At 41.9% G+C, this 25,425-nt stretch overlaps 3 protein-coding genes across 5 annotated transcripts in view; 2 read left to right on the top strand and 1 right to left on the bottom strand.

The window, feature by feature from the left end:
* Positions 1-50: 50 nt before the first annotated feature.
* Positions 51-3,588, bottom strand: LOC125012231 (uncharacterized protein C2orf81 homolog). The gene is made up of 4 exons (XM_047592069.1): positions 3,503-3,588; positions 2,047-2,263; positions 1,721-1,921; positions 51-1,609 (listed from the first exon to the last, which is right to left on the bottom strand). The coding sequence occupies exons 2-4, from the start codon at positions 2,248-2,250 to the stop codon at positions 806-808; spliced, it is 1,209 nt and encodes a 402-aa protein (XP_047448025.1). The 5' UTR covers positions 2,251-2,263; positions 3,503-3,588; the 3' UTR covers positions 51-805.
* A 9-nt stretch (positions 3,589-3,597) lies between these two features.
* wdr54 (WD repeat domain 54) lies at positions 3,598-7,023 on the top strand. Its single transcript, XM_047592070.1, has 10 exons — positions 3,598-3,764; positions 3,964-4,241; positions 4,555-4,617; positions 4,824-4,890; positions 5,370-5,426; positions 5,510-5,637; positions 5,827-5,927; positions 6,169-6,331; positions 6,441-6,515; positions 6,629-7,023. The coding sequence occupies exons 2-10, from the start codon at positions 4,017-4,019 to the stop codon at positions 6,758-6,760; spliced, it is 1,011 nt and encodes a 336-aa protein (XP_047448026.1). The 5' UTR covers positions 3,598-3,764; positions 3,964-4,016; the 3' UTR covers positions 6,761-7,023.
* A 12,168-nt stretch (positions 7,024-19,191) lies between these two features.
* Positions 19,192-25,425, top strand: part of rhobtb4 (Rho related BTB domain containing 4) — a 38,616-nt gene continuing 32,382 nt past the window's right edge. Inside the window, exons 1-2 of one of the 3 annotated variants that reach the window (XM_047591187.1) lie at positions 19,192-19,285; positions 19,949-20,079. The gene's annotated coding sequence lies outside the window, so the exon portion shown is untranslated. Of the gene's footprint in view, positions 19,876-19,948; positions 20,080-25,425 lie in introns of all 3 variants that reach the window. The other 2 variants (XM_047591186.1, XM_047591185.1) reach the window with 2 other exon arrangements.

Raw genomic sequence — 25,425 nt, 5'->3', positions numbered from 1 at the left:
TTTCGTAGGTCCGCCCCGTTGGCTTCAACAAGATAGGTTGCATGGGCATGGCTCCTGTTCACGGTAGGTGGCGGTGTGTTCCCTTACTGCAGACGCTGAAGAAGAAGAAGAAGAAGAAGAAGAAGAAGAAGAAGAAGAAGAAGAAGAAGAAGCTCATATAGATAAGGAACTTTATTGTTTATACAGCTTCCTTAGTAAATACAGTATATTCTTGTAATAATTATTGTAATATTATTATTACACGTACATACAGTACCTGTACTTCATGAAAACACTACTTTTGTACAATTTTTTAAATTTATTTATGCTTGGGCATCCCTTCAGCAAACTGTTTCACAGATTCAGCTCACAAATCATCACACATTTTTTTTATTTTATTTATTTATTTTTTCATTGTTCTGACATGGAAAACTGACAGTACTGTATACCTTATAAACTGGCACCTAGTCAAGCAGTCAAGTCAAGTCAACTTTATTGTCACTTCTGACACCTTCCTCAAAGGCCTACGGTGTAGCAATAAAAAAAGGAGGAAAAAAATACATTCAAAAGGATGGTTACAAAACTGGAAACAAACCTGGAAATATAAACTTTTCATTTTGTGAGCGGCTTTCTTTTTACATATAATAAGTGACGTGCTCTAATGCCACTGTGGGGGATAGTTTGGCTTATGGTCAGCAGTAAATACACAAAATGATAACTAATATAAATTACTATTTGATCAGGTACTATACTCATATGATACAGTGTCCCTCAATACTGCTTGGTTCACTCAACTACAGACATACATCATCACTAAGTCTTTCAATCAGAGGTCATGGCTTTTGGACAGAAACAGTGGGGTGACCTTAGGTGGTGGACCAGTAGTTACCTGATTAACAGAATATAGTGGCACAGCTGGATTACTGCGTATAGGCGTCAGTTTGGCAGACTGGGAAGGATTGCCTAATATGAGAGGGTTCATTTCGACTGTCTGGACATCCAAGAAAACATCCTTGGAGAAGCGCATTGTATCAGGGCTGGACAACCTTCTTGTTTGTCTAGAATGATACACTTTCTTCACACAATCATCATCAACATAAGAGCCCCGAAACCTTCTGAGATGTTCCTTCGAGCTGGTTAGTGGCTTAGGTGAGGTAACTGTACAGTCAGTGTGCTGGCTGTTATTTCTTGGTTGTAGTCGGGGTAGTACACTTAGTTTCTTCTTGGAGTTTGGTTTGGGACAGTTGCTATCCACAATCTCATACTGAGGAAAAGTGCAGTGTTGAGGCAAGCAGAGAGGATCAAGCTTTGGTATGAGATGGCAATTCTTCTGCCTGATCATTTTTCTGTCTACTCCCACGTCTTTTGTGTCTGTCGGGTAAGGCAAGGGTGGCAGGACTTTACCTGCAATGGGTTTGGGGAGTAAATTAACCTGCTGCTTTCTCTTGACATCAGTTTTTGGTGGTGGGGGGCAAGGACTGAGCACTTTATAGTGTTTGCCACTGGCTGGATTCGTGGGACTCGTTTCTTTTTTAGGTTGTTCTGGAGAGCTCTTAGTTTGGGTCTCACCATTACACAGGTCATTGACGCTTAGTTCTGTTTGTACTGGGACCATGTCAGCCTCAGACAGCTGTTGGAAGTGGAAATAAAGATATTATAGCTACAATGTGGATCATTACAGATAAATTAAAACGTATAAAATACAGAAAGATGACTTGTGTTATAGGTGTATGGAAAGTACCTTTTGTGAGGTGCTATGAGGTCTAGGGGAAGCTTTTACAACAGGCACACATCCTTGAGCCCAGGCATCTGGTGCTGCTGGCGTAGGCTCTGAGTCTTCTGTTTTAGATAAGTCCTCTGGCCCTTCATCTGGATAAAAGATTTGGCGCTCTAAAGTCTGTATGATGAAGCTCTTGACCCAGGATGTTGTGTAACGTATTAGCTTAAAGACAAAAATAGGAAACATCATATATGTTAAATGGTACATATGTATGGATAGCAACAAGAAGAATGTTCACTATGAATTGAAATCACAATAAAAAGCTGGCGTGGCTTTTCAGTTTTTACCTGTCTGTCAATGTCCACCTTTAAACAGCCTTTCATGACGTTGCCCATTAGATCTTCCATGATTTCCCCCACAACCTCATGTGTCTCCAATATATCTGGCCACTGATCTTCAGTTAAGTCAGGGCTAATGTATTCCACTTCCTCCTCCTGTACTGGAGGGGGAGTCTTATGGACAGTTTTTGACTTGGCTGCAGTGCGAGGCATCTTGGCTCAAAGGCTGGTGTGAGATATAAAACACAAATAGTGAGAAAAAAAGAACGAGAACAACAATGCAATCTAAGACCATTGTGGCAATGAAGATATTCCCTGTTACAAAAAAAAAAAGAAAATCAGTCTGTATTGATAGAGTGCAAAAACATCTCCTTTGTTGGACAGACCCACTTAACTCTTTTAACCGTAACTAACCTTAACTAACCATTTTAAGGGGCCAGGCAAATAAATGGCCCGGGTCAGTCTCTATCTGTACATATGTACAGATTCTATACTTACTAGTACTGCACTTCTGGTTAGATACTAAGACCATTTTGTTGTCTTGCACTTCATCAGTGTGTTTGAGTTATCTGTCTATCTTCTGTGCTTGTGAAAAAATTGTGTGCAAGGACCATTTAGGAAGTGTAAAGCCAAAAACATATACTGCAGAAATTTTCTTTGACTTGATGAATATTCACTGTAATGTCACCAAAATCAAACAGTTTAATAAATAGTGCTTACTCCTACTTTTCAGGAATTACAGAGGGAATACAACTCAGCAATTAGACTCTTGTGTATGAGTGAAGTAATAGAGCAATAATTATTGTAGGATGCCCAACAGGAACTTCTCTGTTTTTGAGGCAAGTTTGGCAACACTAGAATAAATAAGCTGTTGAGTGATGTTCCCAAACAATTTTTGAAAATACGAAAATGTTGTTTATCCCAAGCATATGTATGTATGACCAGCAGGATGGTGAGGGTGTGGGGAGATTTTGGTAACTATACCATGATTATGAATGATGATTTTCCCAGTGAAGTTGCATTATTCTTGTTAAAATTATGCAAAACTGATCAAATATTTATATATTTTAGCCAGGCTGAGCAGGATAAGTAACAGTGGCTTCATGAGTAGTGACTATAATGACACTACAACTATGCATAGAGATCCGTGTTGTTTACCAAGCCCAATAGAGGCTCGACTCGATTGGATGAACATTGTGTTGTAGATTTTTTTTCGTACTACGGCCGGAAAGAGGCATCGCTTGTGTGCTAACATCGTTTTGTCTGTGAGTTATTAGTCCCGGAAGTAAGAATCTGTGTAAATATATTTCTAACCGTGCCTGCATGTACGACCATGGGGAAGGCTTACTGTGTTCTACGTATATCCACTTTAGGTATAGCTCACTATACAAAGTTAAGATGGAAAACTATGCCACCACTCTACCGCATAGATTCTACCGTCTATAAAATAACTTTTATTACTCACTGTAGTGCCGCTAAGTATTATACTTCTCTTCAGTTGTCGTTGTATCCTCTCCTCCTTTAAGTCGGTGGTTGCTAAGCAACCGAGCACGCAAAGACGCCGTGTTACGTAGAGATAGGCTGTGTGGCTGTGGGGGCACTCGTTGGTAATCCTGTTGCTAATAGTAGCCAGAAAAAGTGCTTAGTTCACGTTAACGTCCTATATAATAATCGATCGCAACAGCAGCAATGGATACGGAGGTAGTTTTTATGTAACCCAAAGAAAGGTATGTGAAATATGTCACACCAAGTAACGCTTTCCAGTGAAATTTCTAGTCGGGCTTCTCGCTAACACACCTAGCTTGTTGCTAATTTAAAGTATCTAGCGTTGTCCTTTGCTGAGAAAAACCGATCGGCTCGTGGGCAGGCAGTGGCTTTGAATAAATTGCTAATCTAATTGCGGCTACGTGTTATTTCTCCTTTTAGACTGACATCAGATCACACACCCGTTCAGCACACCGTCAACAGAAGGCTGCAGGATGTATCACAAGGAAACGAGCATCCAGATAAAAAACAGCGCATCGGCGCTGTATAACAACCTCAGCGTGCTGCGGATCGCCCCGAGGCGCCTCACCTACTTCACGGTGGTCCATGCCAACGTGGTCAACATGGTCAGCGCGTCCTGGGACGGGGTGAACTACTCACACCGTCAGCTGCAGTCCAAGGAGCCGAATGTCGCCACAAGCACATCGCTCATCATGCAGGTGGTGTTTGATTATGTGTAAACATCTTCCAAAGTGATGCTTTTGTTAGGGCATCCCTGCTCATAATCATTGCATGTCTCCTCTGCATGCCTAGGTTGACTCCACTGATGCTGCTGATCCTGCACTCTTATATAGAGATTAATGTTGTCAAACACTTTTAATATGAGTAATTGCACAGTTGTAGCCACTGTTACATTACCAATCCAGTGATCAGGAGAATACTTCAGAAACAACATATTTTGGCTTTTGCTCTGGTCTTCTGTACATACATTTGCCTGGATCAGAAAAATAACCATTCATTTCCTCGTAACAGGCTGCATTCTGTGGTCTCCCCTCCCGTGATCTTCTGGTGGTGACTTCCCAGAAAGGCATCCAGGTGAGTCTTGCCTTTCTCTGCTGCTAGTTGTACTCACATTTGGAGCAAGTACTGTATAGCAACTCAGGTGAATATTATGAATGTGCGAGAAAAAAAAGAATGTGCAGGGGTCTGCACTGAATCTGTACCATTGCATAAAAAAAACTATTAATCCTGTATAGGTGTTTTCACCGCCTTTTTACTTTCATGTAAATTCATTGTTTTAGATGTACGAATCCGATGGCTCCATCATGGTGTACTGGCATGCTCTGGATACTCCAGAAACACCTGCAGGTAAACATGTACATAAACTGTGGATTTGTTTCATATGTAGGCACCCACCCAGAGATGGGCCTGTCTCATTTGTTAGTTTGAAATCATTGAAATGATTAAATCTACTGTATGATGTAGAATAATAATCTGCCATACAATGTGATGTAGTTATTGTATGGCAGTGGAATCAGATAAGAGTCCTGGGAAATGTGCGGTTGATAATATATCCTCATAACACAAGCATAATTAATAACTCCAGTTGGAGGTACTCATTAGTACAATCAAATAAACAGGGCACCTACATTTCCATCATTAAGTCAATGTGATTAAAATGGCAGTGGACCCATCATACTCATAAATACTGACATCTTTGTCAGCCTGCACATGAAAACACATGATCATGAATTGCATATTCTGAATTTAAATGAGAGGGATGACTATTGGTCTATACTTTTTTTATATGAAATCTATTGCGCTCACAGAACTTGTTTCTGTCCCAGAACAGGCAGTGTTTGCTCGAGGGATATCGGCAGTTTGGGAGAATTACATATGTGTGGGTAAGTACTGAGTAAATATACTATATCCAATATCCCAAAGCATAAAACTCTTCATCTCTACTTGTCCATTTTTCCTTCTTTAGGTGTTTCATCAGGTGCAATTCTAGTATTTGACGTTCCCAGCAAAGGAAGCAACATTACCCTGTCTGAGGTCCTGGAGGAGCACAAGGAGTCTGTCACTGATATGGCCTCGGAGTGTTCTGGCAGCCAGGTGTGACGTGTGTGTGCTTTTGTTCAGTTTGTGCATTGCCTGCCGTCTTTGTGTCCAAACCTTTGTTGACAAAGGAATGCTCAAATCCTTCCAGACTACAGGAATACTTTATGCTGTACTTGTAGGAACTGCAACAATTGTATGAATTATATAATCCATTTCACTCTGTGTCTGTCTCCGTCCCTTCAGGAGTGCATAGCTAATCTGGTCACTGCAGATGATGGGGGAAACCTGTGTGTGTGGAAGTCTGGGGAGGAATTTCAGCTCCTCAACAAGATCCACGGTTTTGAGTAGGTTGTGTAGTTAGACTGCAATGTAGTTTTTTTTGTGTGTATAATATTTAACTGAACTAAAGTGAAGCTAACTAATACTGAAGCTTTGTCATCACTAACTCGTGTTGCACTCACCTCCCTGTATGTCTCTTCTCCTTAATGCTTTGTTGTACTCATCTACTGTAATTTATTCATCTCCCATCCTTCCTTAATCTAATCTAATCTATAATTATTCCTCTTTGTTCCTCTCTACTCACAGTATGACCTGCTCCTCTGTAAAGCTGTGGAAAGGAACCGTGGTGGCCGGCTATGGCACGGGCCAAATCCGACTCTATGAGGCAGTGACAGGAATCCTGCATGCTGAGGTCAATGCTCATGCTCGCTGGATATACTCACTAGACATCGCTCCTTTTTCAGGAATGGTGAGTTCCATAAACCAGTACAAGAAAGGCATGTTTTATCACTTGCATCTCTATTTGGCATATTTCATTCATACTTTTTGATGTTTGAGGATCTCTTTGTGTGCTTTAGCTTCTGTCTGCCGGTGAAGACTCTCTAGTCAGGGTGTGGCACCTGACTATGACTCCAGAGACTAACAGTGTGGAGGTAACAGAACACAGAGAACAGAATTAAGACGTAGTTTGTGGCGCAGTTTAACAAGTTAATTTATCTTTTACTCTCAATCAGACCCTGACTGTTTGTTTTTCCTCCCTGTTTAGGTTGCCCACTTGCATAATGAGTGTGTGACAGACACTCAGATATGTGGCGCCAAGTTCTGCGATGGCGATGGTTACGCTTTTGCAGTGACAGGCTACGATCTGAGTGAGATCATCCGCTACGTACAGTCGTAGAGTTTCACTGAGGGTTAGCGTGTATATTTGTATTTGTTATACTGATCTGAGTATATTTGATATATTGAATGTAAACATTTCACAGTGTTTCTGTCTATCTACAAAGGCTAGAGCGAGATTAACATATGTAAAGCGTGTAAAGTTTCTGTACATATTATATTAAGTACAAATTAATGTGGATGTAACTTTAAAAAAAAAAAAAGTAAGGTAATTTTCACTTTATATTTCTTGTTTCAAACACGTACACCAATAAACATTTTGTAAAGAAAGCTGTTGTCTTGGGATTTTAATTCACCAAATGCAACAGTAGATGGGGCTGTGGGCTAAATATTCTTAGCAGAGCAATGACAGCGGAGAACCACCAGAGTTCATATTGTGACTGTGTGTAGATCCCAGGCCGCTAGTTATGTCAGCCAATGAACAATTTAGAACGGTTTAGGAACAACAACAAAAAAAAAACACAAAAAGTAGCATAAGGTTTTGATCTGGCTTCAAAATATCCTAGATCCCAAATTAATCAAGTATCTGTGAGATGCACTGGAACAAGCCTCATCCACAGAGGCCCCTCAGAAGGCCCATGTCCATTCTCTTATGAGTCACAACCATTTTGGAGGCACAATATTATGAAGATGGTCATAATGTTATACCTGATTGGTTCATGTTTCATTATACATGTCCACATTCATATTTAACAGATTTCCATATTTTTTATTTTTTATTTTTTTAATATAATGTAGTATAACTATAAAGGTATTCCTTGTCTTGAAAATAACATGAAGAAACAGAATGACCATTAGTGATGAGGAAAAAACTCAAACTACTTACCTTTTTAACCCACATGTCACACTTATCCACTGTGAACACCAATGCAAGATGAAACCCCACAAAGGTCAAGGAGATATTGTTTTCTAGGCTTTTGCTGAAAATAAATCTTGCCAACTCTGCTGTATTGATATTGTAATGATCTTGTGTGTCACAGGTCACATGTTTATTTTTAGTTCACGTTGGACCAGGTATCATAATCCCACCTTATCGTGACAAGATAAGAGGAATCAGGTCAGTGAGGAATTGTGCGTGCTGTTTGTCATTCCCTGGCTAAGCGTGTATTAAATCCCTTAGTTCTCATCTCTTCTGGTTTGCAGTCAACACTGGTCACATAACATCAGCTGACAACACTGTTTTGAACCCACACACACACACACACACACACACACACACACACACACAACAGGTTATGTAAGTTAAATTTGTTAGGTAGCTACTGACAGCCACGTTAACGATTTGGCCGCGTCGATTGGAAAGTGTAAACATGTGCTGGAGTGACTCAAACACACAGTCTTTAATGGGATCAATCATTTTCAGTATGTAATGTGTCATACTTCCCAGCGCCCTGGTGTGGGGTGGGTAACTGCACTGGCTGGGGAGGGACAGTGAAGGACTGAACTATCAATATGAGAACTCAAATGACATAGACACTGAGATTACATAACTCAGTGGAACAGTGCATCGGGGAAGGAAAGGTTGGTCAAAAGCGTTACATGATTACAAACAGTGAATTGAGAGAGTGCACAAGGTCCAGAGAAGTGGAGAAGAGTGCCTTTTAAACAAGGGGCCAAGGTTAGATAAGACATCTTTCTGAAAAACACGGAGACAAACAATAGCAGTTATTTCCTTGTCAACCCAGTCGATAGTTCTGTGTCACTCTCGTCCCATACACAGCCCCAGGGCCACTCATGCTGTGTACTGCCACACTACTTGTCAATAGTTTGCGCTGTGTGCTCAGTGTCGCACACAGCTGAGCACACAGTGTTGGGGTAGATGAGACCTCAACATGAACTGCTCTCAGACGGGGATGTGAATCTATGTGGAATATATACATGTGTGTAAGTACTATTGGTATTTGGTTAACTTTCCTGCTCATATTCCCCAGGTTGAAATCTTTTATTAATGAGAGTGACAAGACAAAGAATAATAGCTCAGCATGACCTTCAGTGAAAGGGCTCAATGTGTCACCTCAGTAATGACAGAGAAAACACTCACTGTATGTGCTGAGTGTCACGTTCTTTTTAATAAATAACTAAGACGGGTTTGGTCAGTGCACTGCCCAAACTGTCAAACTGCCACAACACAGGTTTATCCATCAAGGCCAGTCACGGCCGTATGAGTAAGCAGGTGTGGTACATACTTCTGTGAGCACCACGGCCTGAATATTTTTGAATCTGTTTGTTCGCGTGTTCCTTCATTATTCTGGTGGAGAAACGGCAAATTTATCCCTTGCCCATTCGGGCTCGGTGCAGCTGCCTTGGCCTGTGTCACTAAGCCTCCTGGGATAGAGCCTCACCGGGGGAGGATGAGGGACCTAAAGCCCCTCTAGCTTTCTGCCACAGACAGACCAGCTCTCTGATGAGGGAAGCAATCAGAAAACCAGCTACCGCAGGCATGCTGTATAAATAGATCTTCCATTTTAAACACATTGAAAGTGGAAGGAGGGGTGCACTGCAAACTGACAGACCAGAAGAACTGCTACTGATGACTGACAGATGTGCCGAAAATATGGCGTAATGACAGACAAAGGCAGACACAAACCATAACCAATGTTCGATAAATATCATTTATCAGTTTCTTTTTGTGTGTTATGACTATACCAAGTTTTTATGTTTGGATTTGTTCTATCACACAGTGTAGTCGTGAAAAACCCTGATCGAATTTGTTCAGCCTATCGATAACATCCCCCATTATTCACAAAGAACTGTCTTCATTGAGTAGAAGAACAAGGAGTCAAGCACCAGATGGTATGGCCCCCATGGAGCCTTGATCTCAACATTACCCAGTAAGTGTGGGATTAGATGAGGGGATAGGAGCTCCCAGGTCAGTCTAAATCCACTGAAAAGATGCTCACGATGACCCACCTGCCAAGCACCTTGAACGCAAAATTAATTCTCTTCATGTGCCATCTTGTTCTGCGTGACGATAAATGAACCTTGAACCTCAAAGCGTACCTAGAAGAATTGGTTAAACATTTATTGTCTGATAAACCTGCTAAATACTGTGCCTGGAACTAAGGCTATATCAAATAAGGTTGATTTTATCTGTAACACTAATAACTACATAGTTTATGTTACATACTGGCGTAGGCCTGGGTTTTGAATTTCAGTTTATTTTGAGCACAGACTGAAATATCTTTGTAGCACTGAATTGCTGGCACTGCGCTGTACGAACACCAAAAGCTGGCGACGAACGCTTGGAGGGATTCATATTGTTGTTTGCTTATTCTGTGTGAGGCACCTTATTACTTAAACCTCCACCAAGCAGCCTCAACAAGTTGTGAAAACATAATTGCCGTCTCATCACCTTTTAGACTGATGTCGTAAGCTTGTTAGTAAACAGCTGCTTGTTACGCACTCAGGAATTACGAGCGACGTTCCCTTGGAGTTGTGTTTCTGTGCCCGTGCCGAGATGGTGAAAGTGAAACCGTGAAGGGTCGCACAAATGAATAAATCCACTTTAAACAACACTCTATGAGGCATTTCATCCTCATCTACTGGTACTACTAATGATGTCCATCCTATATAAAGAAATTGCAAATGTTGTCAACTACAGATGCTGAAATATAGTACAAATGGATTTATTGCAACCCTCCTGTAATAGTAGCCATAGCCATAGAATAAACAATACTTCAAACAAGCAGTATTTTACCGTGACTGATGTGTTAAGACAAGTGAAACAGGTTAGGTAGAAGAAAGAGAGGGTGTGTAAATCTGGGCCTATCAAAGTGGTAAAAAAAAAAAGGTAAATGGAATGTGGAGTTTCTGGAGTGTCCCGACGACTTGGGTGATAAAGTATGCAAATAATGACAAAAAACTGAGTAGTGCGGCTGGATAAACTTAGAGCAAGACAGTCAAGGACAATCCACCCTTCCTGTCTACGTGGTCCTCTGATTTGAGGAAAACGTCTGCACATCCAGTAATGATTGACTCACTGTATCTCAAATGTTGTTTTTTTTTTTTTTTTCCGTGAAATGATGAGAGGCTGAGGCTCCAGAGATAAAAAGAGCCATAAACAGACATGTTATTAATTTTTAAATACCAATTTAAAATTAGCTTTGGTACGTTTAAATGATTCTCCCGTGCATCCAGTTAACTTGAAACCAACATTGTCATTTGGCACAGTGGGTTACACATCAAACACATCAAACCTTATAATTGACTCTAAATTACAGCGGTGCAATACATGACATCACTCCTAAACCCTGCCATGCCATTACTTGTAATTGTGTCTAATTGATCTTACATGGTGGGCGAGTGGAGTGGATTTCCTTAAAGTACATGTGCAGAAACCTAGATATATTATTTTTTAAAAAGACACAGTCCATTCATCTCTGTCCATGCATTAGAGACACTCATGCTACTCCCATTCTAATCGATGAACTGCAAGGCAAGATAAAGCATGTATTAAACTACTTAAATCTCAAGTGATGTGGTCAATTGTTTCAGCCAAGTGGAAACACTAAGGAGAGGGCAGCCAGGAGAGGCCTTTACTATCTATTTGTAAGTACAAAAGCTCAGAGCCAGACGTGGAAGCGTGGCATTGTTGGAGATGGCAAATTTATTGATTTATCTGCTGTTTTACTGCTAACATCCCAAAGGCATTTCTGGAGAGGCCTCCGCTGACACCACCCTTTAGCTGTAGAAGCTCACCAGGCCTCATTTTTGTTCTTTAATATAATTTATTTCTTTGCCTGTAACTTTGATGCCTCTCTACATTCACCATATAAGGTCCTGTTAAGTTCTTGAATAATGGAAAGTTAACACTGTTAAGTAGACACTGGCCAGTTAGGTATAGTCCATTACACAGGCACCATTAGTAGGCCTTTCCTAACCTCCCCACATGCTCTCTCTTTCTCTCAAACACACACACACATCTTGTATATCCTCAGTAACGTCATTTAGAGGGCATGGATAACCAATGGGACTTAAATGCATTAGATTAGAGTAAAATAAACATGATCAGACCCTGCCATCTGCACTTGGATGGTACGGTTGCCTAGCACTACGCATTGTTTAGCTTGTCTGACGTTAGTGTGCTGATGCTGGAGTGTGTGTTTATGTCTATGTGTGCATGTGCCCATATGTGCACTCAAACTATGATCGGCTCATTTCTCAGACAGTCTTCCTAATAAAGTCAGTCCTGATACAGATTTGAATCTTGTATATGTGCATTATTTTAATGGGCGCGTGCGTTTTCACTGGGCTATACTGGTAACGCTTACAAATCTCGCTCTCAAACCTGTTGAATTTTAAACATTTATCAAATAAAACTGATCTTTTTTTTTTTTGCTTGCTTTTAACCACTCCTTTTCTCACATATAAGAACCCCTCTCATTACCTCCGCTGTGTGGGTGAGAGTTATTGAGTCTCAAAATAGAGTCAGAGCAATAATAACAGCAATATCCTGGCAACCCTTGTCATTGTGCTCTGTCAGTGAGACCGCTAATAGGGTTAATACGAAAGAAATTAATGGGCGTCTTCATGGCACAGCCCGAATTCAAAACATGCAAACATTTCCAAACACCAGGTTTGTTTTGGTTTTATCTGGGTGAACGCATAGGCGTACTAATGCGTGTGTACTTGTATTACTCACATTGGAAATCTGTCACACAATCACTTTGTGGGGATCTGCCTCTCCTTCAGAACAAACAACATTTTCCCATTATGTAAACCCCTACATCTGAGTTTGAAAATCTGATGTAAGTCTAGTGTAAGGTAGGTTTGCATCACGGTTAGGGCAAGGGCCTTCGGTTTATCTCTTCAGAATATGAATGTAATGCATCCTCTGAGGAGAACAAAACATAACTTTATGAGACTGTTGGTCAAATTAAAAAAGGCTTTTTGAGTAAATTATATCCATCTCATTGCACACACCCTAGTTGTCATTGGCAACTATGGAGAAAACCCAACTAACAGTGCAAAGACCCTATAGACGAATCTGGCAACCAGGTCAGTCAGTGGTCCTGCTACTGATGATGATTGAACTAATTGGCATCAATTTTAATGTTGTTTAAATTTAACATATTTGACAACTGTTACAACTTAAGTGTTTATAGAAAACAGAGAAAAATAGAAAACCGTTTCAGGTTATTACGTACTATACTGATGTTACTGTACTAACTGGCTAGCTGCTAGCATAATGAATTAAGGGCTGCAATTAACAGAGCTGTTACCTGGCTGTTTCCTCATTTTATGCTAGTCATGCTAGATGTGATGCAACATAAATGGATTACTAGCAATAACCTACTGCGCCGTTTCTTTTCATATTATTGACCCACTTTTGGTAGACATCATGGTCCAATGAACATGAATTTTCTCAGACAGCGCCACCCTTTATAAAATAAACAAATGTTTTTCATGTATTGAAATGTATTGTATTGTATTGTATTGTATTGTATTGTATTGTATTGTATTGCATTGTATTGTATTGTATGTATTTTGAATTATTAATATTATTTATTTATTTTTTTACAAAGTTTAGGTTTTGCCACCACTGTTGGAGCAGCTGAGAACTGCATGGATTTCCATCCCATTCCATTCCATTCAACACATAAGTCATGAACACAAAATGCTTGGCATTCAAATGGTAACACCGATCATAAGTCAGGAGAGGACCACTGCTAGGCAACTGTTGATACCTAGAAGCCATCGAAGCTAACATTTAGCAAGCTAACAACCAGATGACCCAATGTAGGAAATGTAAAGTCAGAATAAAAACATGTGGCTGAAAACATCAGCAAACATGTCACAGCTCTGACCTTGGACCTCATCAAATTTCCAGTTAGGAGGTTTTGAATACCACATGGAAGGGCCGATCAGAAGGACTCTCCTTGTGAAGTTGGTAAACACTACGCCATTTGAAGGCAGAAAAGTGATGATACATAAAAAAGTAAATGTGGTAAATGTATATAATTGTATAGTCCTTAGGAAAGGATACTGAGGACAGACACCTCTGCAGTAATGGCAACTTGTTTACTTGCAGCACTTATGTAGTATATTAGACCAGACTACTAGACTATAGTTATGTTGTACATTAGACACAAAGACAAACAGTTATTTAAATCACATCATTCCCAAGAGGCTGAAATGTCTGCTTTTTTATGTTTATTTCAAATCAGTTTCAGTGGTAGTATGTAACTAGCATAGTATACTATGTAACACAGAGACACATTCATATGGTACTATCTGCTGTATTTCAGCTTTTCAGTTAAGCTCATGCACACACCTGCTAAATGCAGACACCTTTGTCACATGCATAGGTTTCACATTAATCAAGGCTTTTTTCCTTCCTTCCAAGCGTAGCCTAATAAAACAGGACATTTGTGCTTAAAATGTCAAGACTTTCCAAGAATGGTTTGATATTTCACTGGGGCATACTATTGGATGCTGTGGAATTTCTATTAAAATAAGATTTTTTTTTCAATTCATGTTGCAGCTTCTAAAATTCCTTAGCTCAAAACTAAATTGCAAGCATTAGCAAGTAACTTTGTGAACATAAAGACATGCCGTAATACAACAAAGATTCAGCAGCTAGTTCATATACTGAATCCATATACTGAGTGTTCAGCTACTACTGACCCTCTTACACAACACATTCCCCAGCTGTTCTATCACTCAGTATTGTAATAGCATGAGTCTGACCCACAAATACACACACATTAAATATGTGCCCACATTTTGCAACCACATGCTCATAACCTTATACAGATGATGACCCATATACGCTGCGTCTCAGTGGCTTGAATTTGAACTGCCTTATTAGTATTAGTGTCGGACATAAACCCGAGCTATCCATCCATTCACCCATCCAGGCTATGATATACCGTAAATTGCTCCACTTATGCGTGAGTGCCAGGGTATCATGTTATCAGTACGCACGCATTTGCTATGAGATACTCTTTCTTATTTATATTTTGAACATTTGCACTCTGCATCAGTTTATTGCAGTAAACAACCTAGAGTTTCAACATAACGTGACGGCAGCAGCAACAACTTAACTCTCAAAACAGGAACCAATGTCAGGACATTAAATACCAAAAAACACAAACAGGAAGTGAATGCAGCTGCTGAGTGACTCGTGTCTTTAATATTGATTATTAACTTAGCACCTGTCCCTGCCACCGATCTGTTGTCCTGCCTGACAACAGGGACACAGTAAATGATATGTGATTAAACTCAAGTTGGTAAATGGAGCGAAAGTACAAACACTGCGATCTGCTCATTTGTCCTGAGGAAACTTTTAGCACGCAGTGCATTGACCCGCACACCCCTACTTTAGGGTCAATCATTGCCTCACCACATGCCTGTGCGGCTGGATTGAGAGGAAATGAGCGAGAAGCTCCCGTCACACCATTCGCAGGTGGGGAAACGATTATACACACGTATACACATTCCCACAATATCCAAAGTAAAGTTAAAGGCCCAGACATTGCATAAATGCATATATGATCAGTTCCTGAACTTCTCAATTTAAGAGAGCAGCAATTCCAAAGACTTACAAAACTCATTAATGAAAGACCCTCTTGACAGGATGGCAAACCTCCTGCTCCCTCGAGTGATGTTAGTCGAGTAAACAAAGGCCACGGCGAGACATGCAGGATACGGAAAGAAAGAAATGGAGAAACAGATGGGGAAATCAAGTCAGGAAGAGATAGAGAGAGGAAAGGAGATGATAATTTGTCCTGAAAACACAGCCAATGGATGTCAGGGCAGAGGTAGTTGTGCTCGTCCCTGTTTCCATGGCGACCCAAATGTGCTGTCAGTGCAGTGACGCCACCGAGGAGCATTGCGCTGCAGCCGTGCTGACATGAGCCACACGTGCCAATGCCCAGCTGACAGCACTGAGCATACGCCCGTGTCTATTCATAGCAGCTAAATGACGTGCTGGAGGGACACAGTTCAGACCGAAGTGCAGGCTAAGGAGGCCAGGTGCCCAAAACTGGATGTGTACTAGCCCGGGATTGGATGGCACCCTCTCATGGAGGTGGACGAATGAGTGGAGAGAGTGAGGGATTAAATAATGGTAGGGGTTCTGTCATTGTCTCTCTGATCTTTGTCCAGAATGACAAAGCGACACCTGGCTCCTCAGTCATCATGAAGAATGATACAAATCCCTGCCTTTTTGAGGCCTCTAATCGTATTCACATGAACAAAGCACAACGCATATGGACGACACATGGACAAGTAGGACAGCAGGGGTCAAACAGAATTAGTCTGAGACACATGGTTAATGGTTCTGCTTCGGCTGGCTCCATCAGCCTGACCAGATGCATGAAATGTTATATAAAAAGCACAGTATACTGCAAACACCTGTCATTTGAGATCATGAAGATTTAAGATCAACAGAAAACAAATGGTTTAATAAAACATCCCTAAAAGCGTGCTGTACCATAGATAGATAGATAGATAGATAGATAGATAGATAGATAGATAGATAGATAGATAGATAGATAGATAGATAGATAGATAGATAGATAGATAGATAGATAGATAGATAGATAGATAGATAGATAGATAGATAGATAGATAGATAGATAGATAGCCAAAATCAGACTAGGGACTTTCAGATGAGTCATACACGGCTCTCTAGTGCCCTACTAGAATCATGCACTTTATATTGCATACAATATGTGTGTCTCCCACAATCATTTACAACAACAGATATTTTTTTGTTTGTTTTTGAGCACATATAAAACACAAAATATGCAGCATATCTGACAGGTTCAACACTCCTAAAATCAGAACAGAACAGTTTGGATTCACTTTTTTTTTTCAGGACTACAGATTAATAACTGGTGCACTAAGTCAAGTTGTGACATGCTCTCTGTCCATAGATGCGAATGATGCCAAACTACGGTCACACCACACCGTCCACAATGCGGTACAGTTGGCAAGAGGGCTGAAGTCACCATGTCTGTGCTGCTATTGTTAGCAATTGTTCAAGCTCAATTGGTAGCTCTATAACACCGCTTTGTCCGAGGGAAATGGCAGAAGAAAAGCAGAGGCTCTAGGGCAAAGAGAGATTCATTGTGGTCAGTCTGCACAAAAAACTTAGATGTCAGTGTGGCTATCTGATGACTGTTGTACCTCCTGGCTTGCTGTAGTAAGAGGTACAGAGCTGCTGAGTGAAATTGATTTGAGGGGGACAAAGATCATCTTTTTCTTTGTGTGCAAGCGTTGGTCTACCGTGTTTGTTTGTGGAAATCAAGCTGATGCACACTATTCTCATGTCTGGGGTCAGCAGTTTGCCCCCTCAGGACATAGACCCCCTATTATGCCCCCATTGTGCCCATGTGGCTGCATCAATAGTGCGACAGCAGAGGCCACTGGCAAAGGAAAAGAGCTGCACACGACACTTTGAGATAAAGGTTTAGCACACCTGGGCAAGCCATGAGGAAAAGAGGAGCAAACAAGCCTCACAAAAGCAGTCATGGGACACCACACCATCATGTTATATCCCCTGTATCATGCTGTGTGTCAGCAGAACATTGCTTTTTAGGATACGAGAGGTATTTTTTAGAATTCACAGTAGCAGTGTCAATCCTATGGCTGCGACATAGTGTTCCACCAGTTTGGACTTGCATGTGCGTGTGCATCTGGGTATGTGTGATGTGTCCCATGCCTCCTGGCTGCAGACTGGAGGATGGTTGCCTAGGACTTGCTTGCATGCTGAGGTAGGAGCAAGTCTGGGCAGGTCGCTCCGTTCTCTTCTTAGGACAATGAGTTCATCGAATGCATGGCCGAGCAGGAGTTTTGGGGAATCTGTGAAAGACGGTGGGGCTCTCACAACCCCTCAGTTGTCTGACATTTCTACTTTTGTCAAGTCCAACATCTATACACAGAGAATAGCATGCTTCACTGAAGACCGAATTAAACTGAGGTTTTTTTGGGGACGGATTCTGGTCTGGTTTGGAAAACTTCTAGGCTGTCTAAGAGCAAATTGAATTCTTTGGAGTCAGTCAGTATGCAAAAACTGAAGAAATTCTTCCATACAAAAGCCACAAAGAACGTGTTGTTTATCATATCCAGGGGTTGTTTAAAGTAGCTGCAATAGAAGACATTAACTTCAATTATGTGGATTGTTCAAAGCAATTTATCATCAAAAGTTTATTAAATCTCTCGAAAAGCCTAAGCACCATCTGACCACTAAAAATAAATAAATTCAAATATAACATTATTTAAATTGGCTGTTGATTCAACTGTGTCTTCACTTTGGAGGCTGTAGTACTATTAAAGTATATTGTCTTGTATTGACTCATGTTTCTATTATTTTGACAGTCCCACTTCAGTCAGCGGGCTAAGCTAAATAACAGAAACACATCTGTCATTTAATTCAATCCAGGTTAACAGCACCACAAACTACAGCCTCAAAAATTATACAGTTGGTACAGTTGAATAACCACCCTTCTTATGTTGTTTCAACTGTTATGTTGGAATGCAGTCACGTCGCAGTAGTTTCTGTACATAACAATGGCTGTAGCCTGCATCCTCCCTAGACTTAAACATTCACCCAAATAGTTTCAAGATGAACAGGGCGGGTAGTGGCAAGGATAAAAACAACTATTTAACAATGCTTTCAACTATATGCGCACTGTAAGATGTACAATGTCACGCAACCTTTTATTTGGGAATGTAATTAGTGTGTCCAACTGAGAAAGGAGGAGCTGGTTTCTTGGTTGTTTCCGATGTTGACCCTATGCAGATATACACCAATCAAGCATAACACTGTGACCGAATATTGTCTAGGTCTCACTTGTGCCTCCAAAACAGTTGTGACTCATCACAGAATGGACATTGGCCCTCTGAGTGTGCCCTGTCTGGCAACAGAATTGGAAAAGGAGAGGGAGGTCCTTCTGTGGATCAGGATTATTCCAGTGCATCCCAAAGATACTTTTTTAGTTTGGGATCCAGTGAATTTGGAGGCCAGGTCAACACCTTGTGCTGTTTTTCCATGTTTTTTTTTTTTAATTGTTCCTAAACCGTTTTTCTGTGTGTGCCTTTGTCAGGCTGCATCCTGCTGGGGATGGCTGGTTTAGGTGGGTGGTACATGTCCAGGTTGCATCCACATGAATACCTGGTCCAGAAGTTTCCCAGTTGAACATTGTATGGTCACAAGATGTTCAATGATCTTCACTTCTCATGTCAGTGGTTTTAATGTTGTGGCTGATTGGTGTACGTGCAAATGAGTTCACCAGATGATGATGCACATATGTGGCAATCAGTATGAGGCTCCAGAAAGAATATCCACGCCATCAGTGCCTAAATGATGGCAGTGAATGCCTCCCTACCTTCTTACCCTGCGCAACCCAGGGAGGCTGGCACTCGCTCAGCTTTATGAATGGATGGGTGTGGCACTGTGACTGGCGTCACTGCGCTCGTTGATAGGCGCTGGCGTGCAGTCCGCGAAGGATGGTGAAACATACACTGGGTCCTGCCACCGCTTGGGAGACAGACAACGAGGGACAGAGGGGAGACTTGGGTAAAAGCAAAGGAGTGGGGGGAAAAAAAGCCACAGTGACTGTTGTTGTAGAATATGCATTTTGTTTTTACAGGAAACTTAACCCGAACACATATAAACGATTCAAGATTATATCAGATAAGATGTGATGAGGATGATTATATAAATGAGCACTTCTGCATCTGCGGTGGAAAATCTGTATCGATATTTAAGAGAAAAGAAACTCATCAAGCCACTATGAGGAGTAGCCCTGCGTAAAAGCAGCCAGACAAAAGAAAGTCGAGGCAAGGCTCCCCTCCTCCATGTGCTCCCCTCCTTGTAGGTGTGACAGAAACAACAAAGAGACGTGGAAAAAACTCGCATCAGGACCACAGGAGGACAACTACTCCAGACAGATCCCAGAGCACAATAGCCGGGGGTCTGCAGACCACAGCATGTCCACAGGTTTTGAAATATGCAGCAGTCTTCGCGTAATTACATTCCTCTTGGCGTCTCTCGGCTACAACAGTCGGGAGTATTTTTCTCCTGTCAGCTCTGGCAGATTTTCACGAAATACGATACGAAGCCGATAATTTGAGGACTTTCGAGAAACGGGGGCGAGCGTTTGAAACGTGTGAGTTGTGATTAGATGTTGTCATCCAGAGGAATGCTGTGAAGTGATCGCATTTGTTTTGTGCCTTGCAGTTTAATGGGGAGAAGCGAGAGACGAGCGCTGGCCAGAGTAAAGTGAATGGAAAAAGAGCTGCGGAGAGGTGTGAACTGAAAGTGAGAGGAAAAAGATTTTCACCGAGTACAGAAGCGAAGGTCTTTAAAAGGTAAGAACCGGCGCTGCTGCGTATACTATGTGCACAGCGTTTTAATTTAATCAGTTTCATTTAGCTTGGGCTGTGTACTGTTTTGCACACAAACCTCTCGGTTGAACTTGCATATAGCATGCTTTTTAAACTTCTGCTCCCAAATTTAAATGAAGCTTTCGTTTGGAGATGATGCCATGAAGTATCTAAGAGGAGTACTGGACAATGAATGCAATATTTGTTGAAGTTAAAAAAGAAAAAGAAAAAAAGAAAAAAAAGAAAAAAAAGTACTTAATAATTTTTTATTTTTTATTTTTATTATTTTAGATTATTTAAATTTTGATACCACATTAAAATGAAAGCTTACACAAACAACTTGGACGTCACTTTAAGTCAGCCCAAGAGAAACTCTGCATGAGAAAAAGCATACAAATGCATGTGGCTTCTGCATTATATATAAATATATTAAGTTGAAATGGTTTAAATGTGCATCAGTTACAACATGCTGCCGCTGTTATCGTGGATGTTTTAGGGGCAGTGATGCCAACGTACTTAAATTGCAACTCTAACCTCATTTCACCATCAACCTCTTTCAAGTTTGTCCGTGGGAATATGAAAAAAAAAACTGCGTATGAGCTCCGTCTAGTTGGCTTCACTTCCCTCAGTTTGGCTAAATACGAGTATGCGATATCTCGACCACCTGGAGCCTGGGTGAGTGGGTTAAGCTTGAATGCATATCTGGGGAATGTAGTCATTCTGCGTCTGTGGAGTGGTCCCTGCAGTTACTTACAAAAGCATGGAAGGAAACTTGGTATCTCAGACAACAACCTGTTATCAACCGCACCAACGATACCCACACGAGGCTCTTGTTTCCTAATGTTTTTTTTCCCTTTTCTGGTCAGCATAGAGTAGATGGTGGGCGTGGTGATGGTCTGATAGCGTTGACATCAGTTCCTCCGCTGTACCCCATTCCCCTGTGTTTTTCTATCAGCTGTGGAATTTGAACCATTCTTCCATTGGGGTGAGGCCTGTCCCTCTGTCAGCCCTGCTCTGAGGAGTAGGTTGCCTCCGAAGAGGCTGGATGCGTGTGTGTGTGTGTTTGTGTGCGAGTGTGTGTGGGTGGGTAACCGGGGCTTTCCAGTAGGGTTGCACACCAAACATTCTTGGCTGCCGGATGGCCGACTAGTGGGCCAAGTCCACGCAGCTGGGAGTCGTATAAGAAGCAGTGTCTTTGTGTGAGCTGAGCCATATCCCACACACATGCACACGCATGCTGACACACAGAAATACACACATACCGAGAGCCCACACCTCCCCTCAGCTGCGCTCAGAATGGCTGGGGGGGCTGTGAGATGTGTGTATAGGAAGTGTGCGTGCATTTGCCTATAAGGACGGATAGTTTTTATTAAAGCACTAAATTGACCCTTGAAAAGAGAAACACGCACTCCCTTGGATGTAGTCACAGGCATTCACGCGCAGGAAAAACATATAACAGGGACTCACAGTCAGCGGACAACAGTGTCTTCTTCTCTTACCAGCACCACATGATGTTTGTCCTCTTTTGTAAGTTTTGGAGAGAGAAAGCATGGTGGGGGGGCGGGGGGAGAGAAAGAGAGGGAGCAAAGAAGAAGTGATTCTTCTGCTGATGGCAACTGTACAGTTTGTTTCTTACTGGCTGCTACTTTGGTTGTTGTTTAAACAGGGTGTCAGCGAGCAAAGAGTATGTACGCAGGGGCTGAGAGCAGAGCGAGACAGCTTGGGGAGAGAACCTCGGGCCTAGTGCACGGGAAGAGAAGAGAGAAGAAAATAAGTGGTCTGACTGTCTGAAAACGAGTAAGAGAAGAATAGGGAGAAACTGAGCCGGTTGTTGTTTGGTCGTGCGGAGTAGAACAAAATGAGTGCTGATCTGGAGAAGGAGGGACGCGAAGGGGCTTTGGCCGGGAGGAACTCAAAATAACGCTGGCTGAGCGAGTGAGAAACGGAAAGAGACATTGCGAGAAACAGCGCTCGGTTGAATGTGTTGTGAACATGTAAAAATGAGAAACACACTCCTCTCCCCAAAAAAGATGGCAAACAAATAAAGCAGAAATGAAAATAGAAGGTTATTTTAACGCCTGTATTTCAGACAATCTGCTCAGGGGTGACGTAAATTCTTTGTTGACATCTCCCACTAGAAGAAGAAGCATCTCAGTGAAACTCTTTTTGAAATTTATAGGCCCCTGCAGCTCACCTGAGAGCACGCTGGTATTGTCTTAATTCAGTAAACAAGAAAAAACTATCAAAAATAAAACACGGGCTTCATGTGTGCATGTTTCTTTCTACTGCTACGTGCCATTCTTTCACGTCATATAGCAAGGAAAACAACCCTTTACATGGCCAGACAGCCCATGTGTGAGGGAACGAGCTGTTTGTGTGGTGAGAGACTTGGATAAGAAGGTGTTGTATCATCAGCGAGGACAGGGCAGGGCACGGCCAGACCAAACGGGCGAGGGGAGATAAGAGCGCCAGTTTGCTTCAGAGAGGGTGTCTTTGCCCGGTTGTGGATGCTCAGATAGCTCTGGGGTGGACCGAGGCCAGGGATCCAGGATGGCTGCACTGATATGCGCACGTATTACACAACATCACTGTTGACACAATGATGAAAGACTCTTTGTGGGCCAAAAGACTTTATGCAGCAAGAATTGTAATTTTTGCATGTTCAGCACTTTTACATTGGAGCTAATTATCAATGTCACACAGTTTTTTTTTTTTTTGTGGCCTCGATTCCGTGCGTTTGTTTATGCCCCTCAGATTGAGTGACATTTACTCTTACACCATCACCTTCAGTAAACTCTGTCTTGGCACACGTTCTGCATTGCGTGGCTTGAAAATGACAGATAAGCAGAGGTCTGAGATAGGTCAGGGTCGGCTGGAATAACAGCTGAAGAGGAACTTTTAAAGGAAATGGCCAGTGGACGGATAAAAAAAAAAAAAAAAAAGGCCTGGGACTGCCAGTGCCCGTGAAGTTTTAAGCAAGAAACTTAATGTAGTGAACCACACTTAATCATTAACAGCGTGTAAAGATTTCCCTCAGCCTTTTCACTCCTTAATCCACACAAATGATATAAGACATTTATATTGATACAGCAGATCTGAATATCCCTGTCTGTTTCACCAAATCAGTGTTATTTTATGTAACTGTAACTGTTCAGTTCTCTGGATACCTGCATGTTTGTGTGGAGTCATTTGGCTGCTTGGCCTTGGTTCCTCTCTATTTTTGTCCATTTTTTCTGCTCCCATGCATCCTGATTGTGCAGATATATCACTTCAAGAGACCTACCCTGCTGTGCATCTTCATGTCATTATGCAATCATGTGCATTCCTCTTTGTAGCAGAAAACCGACCACCATGCAGTCGCAGATTTCACACCAAAGGACATTGTCTGAGCGTTTTGTGCTGGTGTGAGTGTGTGGTTGGGATGGGTGTGATTGGGTGGGTGTGGTTATCTCCTCGCGTCCCTTGCAGGATTTAGGGGACTGACCCACGCTAACAGTCCCATATGTCTGTCTGTCTGGGCCCAAAGAGCCCCATATGTCTTTGTGTTGCCATGGTGCTATTCTCCAGCGTCCCCCCTTTCCAACGCCTGCAAGCCATGGCTGTCTGTCTCCTCATCGTCCAGTTTGTGTTCTCGTCTTGCCTGTCTGTCTCGGTTACTTGCCTTGCCTCGCTGTAATGACAGCAGTGTGGCTTTATTAACTGAGAATTAAGAAACCCCGTTTAGCACCCACAGCAGCAGTGCTGGCTGTGCCATGGTGCCACTGCATGCTTCATGTCACATAGACGTTTGCCCTTGTTTCATTTTAGCAATGTCTGCAGCTGATTGCTGACGTTACTTAAAAACACACTTAAAAACATTGCAGAGAACAACGATTATGTGAATTACAGCGATCTCTGCCGCGTCTTCTCCACACCCAAAATGCATCACGGGGATACATCTAAAAAAAAATCTCCCAAACAGGGAGCAGACAGGCAAATATACACACAGTGACTCATGCGGTGCATTTGAAATCCAATACCCACATTTGCCAACCTCTTCACGCTGTATAGACATAAACACATTGACACATACACTCTCTGCCTTCTCAGCTAGTAAGCGCTAGAGGCTTAAAACTAATATTCAGTCAGAGAAACGCCCAAGGGTGCCATTCCTGCTAATCAGGGCCAGACCAGTTTTAGTCTTGGCCAAGCCACTCATGAAACCACAGGGTTTTAATCTGTAATTGTGTGTGGCTGTAAGGATTTGCAAGGTGTTCCCCTTCACGTCTCCTTTAATACGCGCCGCCTTTGCGCTTGCAGTCACCTACGTGGCATTTAATCGAGGACTGCCCAGTTTTTACAGTTTCGGGGCGCTGATGCAATCTGACTGACACCCCCCCGTCTCTCCTCCTCATGCACACGCGAGCTCACGCACGGACCACAGAGGATGAATCAGACATTGCAACTGATGCTAGCAAGTTTGCCGCTGTTGAGAGCTCTGTCATCATCCCGGTCAATGTTTGTCTGACTCCACTCTCTGTGGTTTAGTTCCCACATTGAAATGTGAAACTGACCCGCCACATATTATGTGGTTTGGTTGCACACTTTTAGCTTGGATCCATTTTTAGTACACTTCAGGGACCTTGCCCTTAATTTAAACTAACTGAAGGGAAAATGTTCTAAAGCATAGAAATTGCATACCGTTTTATTTTACTGTATAAAACAATATATACAACAAAATGTAAATCTACTATGGCCTTGTGTTATGCTGCTTGGAAATGAAATATTCTTTCTCTTTGTTTCTCTCCCAGTGTCTCCCCCACTGGAATAATTGACTCTCATTTTGGCATAAATATTTAATCAATATCACCATTACCATTCCTATTTAATATCATGTGCTACTTAATACCGGTGCATTTCTCAACAGAGGTCATGTTATGTAGAAATATTGACTTCCTGTTGTTAAGCTCCAGTATGTTTTCTGTTCGGTTGCCTTTTACGTCCCCCTCAATGCAAACACCAGATGTAAAACGGGGCATAATCTAAACCCAATGGTTAAACATTATATGCAAATGCACAGGGCCATTTGACTGAGCATGAATTGTATCTCAGTATGTATCATCCAAACATTTGACCTCTGTTTAGGATTAGCTGGGATCAACAGCAAAGCAGGCATTTAAAACAGCTTCCACTTCCTCGCCCCTTGCCCTTATTTAAATGAAACAAACCTGTGTGGCCCGAGCCGCAGCTTGGCAGGCAAATGACATGTGCTCACACTGTGCAGTGATTATCCGGTTGTATCACCAGGCCACGGCACAGCAGTGCGGAAATAACTGAACGCCCGTATAGATT

Source organism: Mugil cephalus, chromosome 8 (genome assembly GCF_022458985.1).
Source record: "Mugil cephalus isolate CIBA_MC_2020 chromosome 8, CIBA_Mcephalus_1.1, whole genome shotgun sequence".
Taxonomy (NCBI): domain Eukaryota; kingdom Metazoa; phylum Chordata; class Actinopteri; order Mugiliformes; family Mugilidae; genus Mugil; species Mugil cephalus.
This window is presented reverse-complemented; position numbering and strand designations above follow the sequence as displayed.